We start from the raw sequence: 9,572 nt of genomic DNA, 5'->3' as shown, positions 1-9,572 counted from the left end.
GTGTTTGCGGATGTTTCTCCCTGGGCGGCTGATCTCAGCCGCCTCTGCCACCCGCGGCTTTCCAGCTGCCGGGCAGAGCGGAGCCTGCTCGACTGCCCGCTGCCACCGCGGGGCCGGGCGCGGGGGGGGAAGAGCCACGGGGCGTGGGGCCCGCCCGCGGAGCCGCTATAAAGCGGCTGCCGCGGCCGAGCGGAGCCGGTCCGCGCCCCGCGCGATGGCGAACCCGTCGCAGTGGCTGGAGGAGGGCGCCGGGCTCTGGCCGCCGCGGCCGCCCGGGCCGTACAGCGAGGCGCAGCGGCTGGCGCTGGAGGAGCTGGTGGCGGGCGGCCCCGAGGCGCTGCGCGCCTTCCTGCGGCGGGAGCAGCTGCCGCCGTTCCTCTCGGAGCCCGAGGTGCAGGCGATCGCGCGGGGCGCGCTGCCGCCCGCCGCGGCCCCGGATCCGGCGGCCGAACCCTTGGCCGGCGCCTCCCTCGACGCCTCGTCGCTCACCTACTTCCCCGAGCGCTCGGACCTGGAGCCGCCGGCGCTGGAGCTGGGCTGGCCGGGCTTCGCCAGCGGCGCCTTCCGCGGGCTCACGCGGGTCGAGGCGCACTTCCAGCCCGGCTGCGGGGACAGCATCTACGGCTGCAAGGAGGCGGTGCGGCGCCAGATCCGCTCCGCGCGGCAGGTCAGTGCGGCCGCGCCGGGGCGGCTGCGGGCTCGGCTGCGCCTGGGGCCCTGCTGCAGCGGGGCCGCGACCCGGGGCAGGGATCGGCGACGGCATCGCCGGGCGTCCCCTTCGGGTGGCGCCCAACGGGGCCGAGCGGCTTTAAAAGCCCCGTCGGGCAAAGAGCGCTTCGTTGGAGCAGCTCTGCTCTGGAGCCACGCTGACAGAGCTGGGCTGGTTCCGGCAGCTCCAGTGCCTAAAGGGGCTCCAGGAAACCCGGAGAGGGGCTTTGGACAAGGGCCTGTAGGGACAGGCCACGGGGAATGGTTTGAACCTGCCCGAGGGGAGACTGTGATGAGCTCTTAGGCAGAAGCTCTTCCCTGGGAGGGTGCTGAGGCGCTGGCACAGGGTGCCCAGAGAAGCTGCGGCTGCCCCATCCCTGGCAGTGCTCAAGGCCAGGTTGGACACAGGGGCTTGGAGCAAGCTGCTCTAGCGGAAGGTGTCCGTGCCCGTGGAATAGGTTGGAAGTGGATGAGCTTTAAGGTCCCTCCCAACCCAAACCACTCCAGGATTCTATGATTCTTTTCAAGGTTTTCTCCCACACTAATGAAAATACAGGCATTACAAAGCTCATTCAAGGAGCTGGCACCTGAGAGTGACGCTTTCCTGGCTCTCAATCAGTCGTTGCTTCCATGTCCTGCACCGGGTACAGGCAAACCTTTGTGTTCAGTCTGTGTGTTTTGTTGTTGGTTTGGGTTTTTCTTAGACTGTTTCTTTTCACACTTGAAAAGTTTGATGGACTCTGGAGAACATACGCTTTGGAAATCAGCTCATTTTATTCCGGCAGTGCTTTTGAGGAAAAGACATCTGTTCCCGGGGAAAAAAACCTCTCTTGCCAAGAAACTGGAGACCAAATTTGCCTCTCACAGAAGCAGACCCCTGGTTTTGCCAAAAGTCAGGGTTAGGAAGAAACCTGAAGCAATGACACACTTATATTTGAGATATTCCAGCACCTCAAACATATCCACATTGAAATCGGTGCTCCTGTTACACCCAAGTTATTGATGTTGATGAAGGAGACTGGCAGCAAATGTATTCCTCTACCTCATGTGAAATACTTGTTTATGAGCTAACTTAAGGTTTTGGGGAGGTGTCAAATCTCTCTCTGCCTGTGTAGGTCTTGGCAGTGCTCTGGAGTTGGGGGGCAAAGGAGCAAACACTCAGTTTTCTGTAATTTTTCCTGGAAGGTGAAGTTATGTAAGTAAAAAAATGGAAAGCTTTAGAATGACCTTAATTAAAAGCCATGACTAGATGCAGGAGCTCTGATTGCTGCTAATTAGTGATGAACTCTGATTTTTAAAGACAGAAAAAGTGTCTTTCCACAATAGGCTTTCAGGGTAGATTATCTGTAAATATGGAACCAAAAAAGATACAAATCCTAACAAAAGAAGCTTCAGTGTCCACTGTTGAAATTACAGGATGATCTTAAGGTCCTTTCAAACCCAAACCATTCTATGATTCTATGATAAATCAGTCAAATTATAGCAAAACTGGGACAAAGAATCTTTAACAGCAGTTTCTGCCCATAAGCTCAATTTCTTTTTTGTGATTTATACAGGGACAGGACCATAGTGAAGGGCGATGTATATTGTATCTCCCGTACCTCAGTGTACTATACTCAGTAATCGCCTTTACGAAAACATCCATCTCTTCGCAGAAATTTATTCTAATCAGTTTTTTTCCTTTCCATTACATCTGCAAATGTTCCAGTGGTCCTGTGAACAACAGACGGATATATCAGATCACAGAAGTCTGTCCCATGTTTCATAACCACCGATAAAAAAAAGAGGGGGAAGACAGAGATAGGGGGATATTTAATTTGAAGGTCAAATTCCTCCCATGCCATCTGCCTTGGGGTGCTGTGGAACCAGCCTAACGATTTCTTCTGAAACTTGTTGCAGATGATTGCCCTGGTGATGGACTTCTTCACAGACACTGATATCTTCAAAGATCTCTTGGAAGCTTGTAGCCAGCGGCAAGTTAAAGCCTATATCCTTCTAGATCAGTCTTCATTTTCCCACTTTCTAAAAATGTGCAAGGATCTGGGAGTTGACCTTGAACAGGAAAAGGTGAGCCTTCTCATATTCATAGGGACAGACTTGATCCTCTTATGGCTGTGATCTTTGAGCTATCAAAAGAAGAAACTGTTGTATCTGCTGCCACAATTTAAATGGGGTTTATGTAGCTATAGCTCTTTCTTGAAGATTGAAGCATAAGAAGGAAATGAAAAGAGAAACTGAAATCTTTTGTAAGTGGATGTTACAGGTGCTTTCTGACACACAAATACTAATTGAATATTAAAGGCAATGCAGGAGGAATGTCCAGTTCCTAAAGCATGAAGGGAGTTGGTCAGGCTTGCTGAGACTTCGCAGGCTGGTGGAGGAGCAGGTTCTTGGGACTCTGTGGAACTTGTGTCCCTCTGAGGTTAAGTGACAGGAGTTTTTACAGCCATATTTTGCACAATCAGTTTATGGGTTTGCCCCTTAATGCCACCTCTTTGCCTATTAAAGACAAAATTATCATTTGGTTCGTAGAGGGTGGATCTTGTGCCATTGTGAGCAGCCTTTGCAGTTCCTCAGTGATCATTGTTGTGTGTTACTCCTTTAAACACAATCATTTACCTTTGAAATCCACATGACACCATATCTTTAACAGTTGATGAGAATTCGAAATATCACGGGGAACACATACTACACGAGGTCGGGTGCCAAAATTGTTGGAAAAGTCTGTGAGAAGTTCATGTTAATTGATGGCGTTAGAGTGACAACAGGCTCCTACAGGCAAGTGCCAATTTCTTTATGTTGTTTAGCATGATTTCTTTACATGGAAAGGAAAATAAGCCATGTTGCAAAACTGCTTTCCTCATCAGAGTAAATGTGTAATGTTTGTCCTAAAAAATGCACACTGCTTATCATTTGGATTATAGGAATGATTTAACTTAATATGATGAAAGAGAATTTTCAGTTAATACTGCCATTTATTTTGAATTAACTCAAAATTTTCTCATCCTTCCTCTGCTAGTTTCACGTGGACAGATGGGAAGCTGAACAGCAGTAACATTCTGATCCTGTCAGGTCCTGCAGTTGCACACTTTGACCTGGAATTTCGGATTCTTTATGCACGGTCAAAGCCTATCAACCTCAAAGAGTTATCCAGCTGCAGGAAGAATAAGGTGTTGGACCAGGTGGTCAGTATAACAGTGGCCTCCAGAGACTTGACTAGAGAAAACTTCCTGAGAATGGAGTTTTTGTATCTTAGAGCATTTGTAGGGAATCTCAAAAGGAAGCGAAGCTGGCTGCATGCCTCGAGGGAGGCCGTCTACGTGTCAAATAATGCAATGCATGCCTCTCCTCCACTGACTAAGAGGAATGGTTCCCTAGTTATGAGGCCACACTGGATCATAGAAAGATGAATTGCATGTTCACTCAGAGAGAGAAGGAGAACCTCAGGAACCACATCCAGTTGCCCATGTCCAGTGCTGTCTCGCACAATGTCCGTGAGAGCAGCTGGGAAACAAACCTCGAACTGAGAGAAGTGATCCTGGCATTGCGGGTTCGTTCAAAGACCACTATAGTGCAGATCAACACATGTCATTAGGGTATTGTCTTCAGCTGTGTTTTCAGAAAAAGGCCAAAACCCCTCTTAACACTTGGAAAGCCATTACTGACTTCTAGTATCTGTCTTCTGTCAGATTTTCATTTTTCAACCATTCTCACATGTATTCAGCTGGTGGGTTACCAGTGGCTTAGCTCAGTAACTCAAATATTTTTTAAAGTGATTTAGGTGTAGGAAATACGTTGCTTAAAAGTCTTCCAAAGATGAATAGCAGGACTGCTGCACAGTCTTAACTTTCATCCAGATGTAAAGAAGTTTGAAATATATGTATTTTTATTCTTAATTGTGTTTTTCACAAACCAAACCCATACAATGTTGTACTCTATGCAGAACATCGTTTGTGCAATCCTATTTTCACAATAATTATCTGTATATGTTTTCTCAACTGTAAGTTTTTAACTTTATCGTTCATCTCATCATTTAACAGGTAACTCTTCCCATGTGCCATTAGTAGGACTTTGTCTTAATAGTTGCTTAATATCTTGATGATACAAAATAGCGTCATAAATTGTGTTTATTTCTGATAGAGCGGACTTAATCTAGCTATATATTTCAATGTGTTTTTCAGAATTTTAAGAATGTCTTTAATTCTAACTGAATAACCTCTTTCTCAAGTGATAACTAGACTTGACTTAAAAAGTGGCTGTGGAGGTGCAGTGTTGGGAAGTGTGGTTTTGTGTTAATCTACAACTGCACTGCTACTGTGTCCAGTCATTCATGAAGAAGGAGAGTGATTAATAAGTATATAAAATGTGTTTATTTTCCATAAGCATTAATTTTGACAGCATTACTAAACTTACTGGAAGTTGTTTGTTTCTTTTTTTTTTTTTTTTTTTTTTTTGCTCTAGTACTTAATTAACTCAAAATCTACATTAAATTTGATTCACCAGCCACTGTCATGGGCTGTACTGAGCCAGCGGTAGGGCACCACGGGATCTATCAATATGACTGTAATTGTTTTCCTTCTAGTCCTACAGCTTCCTGGTGTAAAGTGCCACAGCTGTGGTGCACATAGTGTGGAGGCATCCTTCGTGCGGAGCAGGGAGCTGATTAGTTTTACTTGATCAACGAGACAAGGACTTTTTGGAGGCAATCTCTCAGTTCTGTTAAGTCCTAGCTTCTCCCCCAGGTTATACATTTCAGTCACATTGGGAGGGCTTGGCTCAAACTTGCCCTAGGCCTGCAGTATTTGTTTTACTGTTTGCCTACAGGCTTGGAGGGGAAGGGTGGTCCTCAGCAACATCGCTTCTGTGTGTGGAACTACCAGCATGGCACTTACACATGGTGCTGTAGACCCAGAGCCCTTCTTGCCTTTAAAACAGGGAAATGCCCGAAGCATTTTATGGTTTCCCCATCACATGCAGGGTTGGCAGCTGACAGGGCCTTTTGCCTGTCTGCAGAGAGCTGGGGCAGCGCTCCGCTCCCTGCCTGCACCAGCGGGGCTCCCACTGGAGCTGGCTTTCATATCCTGGGCTGCATCAACAGAAGGTGAGCAGCAGGTCATGGGGGTGATCCTGCCCCTCTGCTCTGCTCTCATGAGACCCCACTTGCAGCCCTGTGTGCAGTTCTGGTGTCCCCAGCATAAGGACATGGAGCTGTTGGAACAAGTCCAGAGGAGGCCACGAGGATGATCAGGGGCTGGAGCACCTCCTGTATGAAGACAGGCTGAGGAAGTTGGGGCTGTTGAGCCTGGAGAAGAGAAGGCTGCAGGGAGACCTCAGAGCAGCCTTCCAGTGTCTGAAGCGGGCTACAAGGATGCTGGAGAGGGACTCTTCATCAGGGACTGTAGTGACAGGACAAGGGGTAACGGGCTCAAACTGAAACAGGGCAAGTTCAGGTTAGAAACAAGGCAAAAGCTCTTCCCTGTGAGGGTGCTGAGGCGCTGGCACAGGGTGCCCAGAGAAGCTGTGGCTGCCCCATCCCTGGCAGTGCTCAAGGCCAGGTTGGACACAGGGGCTTGGAGCAAGCTGCTCCAGTGGAAGGTGTCCCTGCCCGTGGCAGGGTTGGAGCTGGAGGAACTTTAACGCCCACCAACACAAACCAGGCTGGGGTTCCGCGATTCCCTCAACAAAAGCAATCGCCTCCTGAGGCCCCGCGGCCGCCTCGGGCAAGAGACAGGCCCCGCGGGGTGTCCGCACCATGGCAACGCACGGCGAGTCACGTAGGCCCCGCCCCCCCCACTTCCGGTTGCCCTCTCACCCCAAGATGGCGGCGCCCATGGGATCTGTGAAGTTTTGGAAGCCGGGTGAGGGGTTGTGGTGGGTTTGTGCGGACGGGTCCTTCCCGGCCTGAGCCGATATCACAGCGAGAGCCGCAGGGCTGCCCTCGGTGGCTTCTGGGGGTCGCACGGCGTTTAGGCCCCGAGAGCAGCCGAGAACCGTGCTGCCTCTACGCCCCCGGGGCTGCAGAGCGGCGGGGTCTGTGTGGCTCCAGCCGGGCTTTGCTCTTACCGGGGGTGGCGGGATGCAGCTCCCCTTCAGCCTGGTGGGGTGGATGGTTCGGTGGGGTCGCTGCCCTTCGGGGGTTCGGGGAAGCGCACAGGGGAACCTCAGGAAGTTAAATGCAGGTGCGAGGTCCTGCGATTTGCCAGACACAGGGAGAGCCGCTCAGCAGGAAAGAGCTCACGGAGCCCTGTGGGCTGTGGGCTGAGCGCAGGCCATTGGTGATCCCTGACAGCAGAGAAGGTGACCCGCATCCCGGGCTGGGTGAGGAAAAGCGTTGCTGTTGTGTTGAGCGAGGTGATCCCTCCCCTCAGCACTGGGTGATCTGTGAGCTCCCCAGCACCACGACATGGAGTTACTGAAGGAGGTCCAGAAAGAGAAGGGCCACAAGTATGGCCGAGAGACTGGAGCATGTGATGTGACGGGGGATGCTGAGAGAGCTGGGACTGTGCAGCTTGTAGGGGTCTCAGGAAGATCTTTTCAATGTATGTAAGTGCCTCATAGGGGAGTGTAAAGAAGATGGAGCCAGACTGTTCTTGGTAGTGCCTACTGACAGTACCAGAGCAATGGGCACAAGCTGAAATGTGATAAAATTAGCTTAAACGCAAGAAAACCCTTTTCTGCTCTGCGGGTGGTCAGGCTGTGGAACAAGCAGTCAGGCAGGTTGTGGGGTCTCCATCCAGCTGAGGACCTGAGCAGCCCCTGTAAGTGACTCTGTGGTAAGCAGTGTTCGTCTAGAAGGTCTCCAGAGGTCCCTGCCAGACTCTGCTGTGCTGTGGCTCGGTGATCGTTCCCCTGTGCTCTGGGCGGTTCGGTACCTTCCCATTTGCTTACCCCAGGGGAGCTTGGTGGGTGTGAGTTTGGCAGTTTTAAAACGTTGCCTACTGTGTTGTGGTATGCTGTGACTTGCAAAGCTATTTCATAGTCAAGGTTAGATTAGCAAAGAGCTTCTTTAGCATTTGAATATTATAGTAATATGTTGTAGATACAACGTGTATATGTATGGCAATATGATGGCAATAGTGTATTAAAAAAAAACACATAAAATGCTGTGAAAGAAAATTGGTACATGATGAGCAGCAATGTTCATTGATTCTGCTGATTTGTCAAGATCCAGATATTCAAGTCCCTGATTCTAAACTTCTCCAACTGTAGGAAGTAAATTAGCTATCCCAGCAGAAACCAGGATGCCCGGGGAGTGTATAGTTCCTGGAATTATTGCTAATCACTCTTCTAATTCAGTCAGTTTGCTATAAAACTAACTGGTTTTAAGCAGTGGGAGAAATAGGAAAAGCCCAAACAAGCAAATCCTGCAAAACATGGGAATCTTCTCTTTGCCCTCACACTTTCCCAGTTGAATCTGTAGCTAACGATGTGATACATTCTGTTACTGAGATGAGGGTTTGTTTCTGGTTCATTTGCATGATTCAGCATTTTTGATTGTCAGTAGTTTTATGGTAACCTGCCGCAGGAATAAATTAAGTTTAATTTACTGAGGTAAATTCAGGTGTGAAACAACTGGTATATCTCATAAGTGTGCAAGGTTGAATGTTTATATGGTTATTAGTTAAGGGAAGTTCTGTTACCTGTTTGAATGGGTGGCTTAAAATTCATGGACATACTTCTGGGAAGGGTATTGAAGTTGTGTCTGAACTGTTACTCATAAGAAGAAGAAAGTTCCTAAGATCTTGCTGTATGTTTTTCCTATGTGGTTTTTCCCTCAATTATCATCTTTTTAAAACCCCAGTACTTATTCACATTAGATTTTTATTTAACCAGCAGAAGACACAGATTTCATTTGAAAGAATTTGTTTACTGTAGTTGATATTTTGACTGTTTTAATAGGAAAGTTAGCCTTTTGATATATGCTGCTACCCAAGATTCCTACTCATCAGGAACATATTTATTTTGGTTGTATTGTGGTACACAGAAGTGTGTTCTTCCAGTTAAAATTGACTTATGTTATCTAGGCACGGAAGGTCCTGGTGTCAGTGTCTCAGAGGAGAGACAGAGTCCTGCTGAGAGCAGTAGCATATCTGTCATCTATAATCCTTATGCTTCCCTTTCTATTGAACAACAAAGACAAAAGCTGCCTATTTTTAAGGTAAATAAGTTCTGTTTGGTATATTAAATCTGTTGTATGATGTCTGTCTCTTATGCCTTTTTTGGAAGAGCACTTTACAACATAAAGTAACAATTTTATTACCTTGATCTCTTTATTTATTGGAATTGATTGTCCTGGTTGACAGCTGTTACTGACAGTTTTACAGGCTGTGTTATTCACTACATGTTCTATATGTCACTTATGGATTTCTGAAGGGCTGTTTAGCTTTTGGCTAAATCTATGTAAAATGAGTTTGCTGTCTCTGCCTGATATGTAAATATTGTCATTAATTAGTTTCTTATTTTTGTACACATCCGGTTTTGATACTTAAATGTCATCTTCTGTTTCAGCTAAGAAATCACATCCTTTATCTAGTGGAGAACTATCAAACTCTGGTGCTTGTTGGAGAAACAGGTTGTGGGAAATCAACCCAGATTCCACAAGTAAGTGTCTGTTTTAACTTGGTAAAATCAGGTATTCTCTTGGGGTATTTTACATGAAACATTAAACCAGCAACCCAGAACTGCACTGTGAGAAGGGAAGTCCCCTGTGCTTGTGTGTGCAACCAAGAGGAGAGAAATAGAAGCAGCTGGTATATCTGTAATGTAAAACCTTCCTCCACTACAGGAAAGGACTGGAGACAACACGTAGTTTATTCTGGTACAAATAGTAGTCACTGTGCTGCAGTAGGTGTCGATAATCAGTA

The 9,572-nt window shown here is 47.7% G+C and overlaps 2 protein-coding genes across 3 annotated transcripts in view; both read left to right on the top strand.

Annotated features, from left to right (window-relative positions):
* On the top strand, positions 1–5,120 carry LOC136020425 (protein FAM83D-B-like). The gene is made up of 4 exons (XM_065691498.1): positions 1–667; positions 2,608–2,775; positions 3,362–3,486; positions 3,728–5,120. The coding sequence occupies exons 1-4, from the start codon at positions 11–13 to the stop codon at positions 4,116–4,118; spliced, it is 1,341 nt and encodes a 446-aa protein (XP_065547570.1). The 5' UTR covers positions 1–10; the 3' UTR covers positions 4,119–5,120.
* A 1,396-nt stretch (positions 5,121–6,516) lies between these two features.
* The window catches only part of DHX35 (DEAH-box helicase 35), a 29,279-nt gene continuing 26,223 nt past the window's right edge, over positions 6,517–9,572 (top strand). For both annotated transcript variants that reach the window (XM_065691559.1, XM_065691558.1), the window contains exons 1-3: positions 6,517–6,566; positions 8,733–8,866; positions 9,217–9,309. In XM_065691559.1, coding sequence (XP_065547631.1) covers positions 6,527–6,566; positions 8,733–8,866; positions 9,217–9,309 — 267 coding nt within the window. In that variant the 5' untranslated portion in view covers positions 6,517–6,526. The remainder of the gene's footprint in view (positions 6,567–8,732; positions 8,867–9,216; positions 9,310–9,572) is intronic.

The sequence above is a fragment of the Lathamus discolor genome, chromosome 11 (genome assembly GCF_037157495.1).
Source record: "Lathamus discolor isolate bLatDis1 chromosome 11, bLatDis1.hap1, whole genome shotgun sequence".
In the NCBI taxonomy this organism is placed as follows: domain Eukaryota; kingdom Metazoa; phylum Chordata; class Aves; order Psittaciformes; family Psittacidae; genus Lathamus; species Lathamus discolor.
Note: the sequence above shows the minus strand (reverse complement) of the source record. Positions and strands in the feature narration are given on the sequence as shown.

What these genes read in the sequence shown, in the direction of transcription:
- LOC136020425 (XM_065691498.1), top strand. Translation starts at nt 11, where the DNA reads ATGTTTCTCCCTGGGCGGCTGATCTCAGCCGCCTCTGCCACCCGCGGC. An exon ending in TTGACCTTGAACAGGAAAAG is followed by an intron (nt 2,776 to 3,361) that starts GTGAGCCTTCTC and finishes TATCTTTAACAG; the next exon opens with TTGATGAGAATTCGAAATAT. An exon ending in GTGACAACAGGCTCCTACAG is followed by an intron (nt 3,487 to 3,727) that starts GCAAGTGCCAAT and finishes TTCCTCTGCTAG; the next exon opens with TTTCACGTGGACAGATGGGA.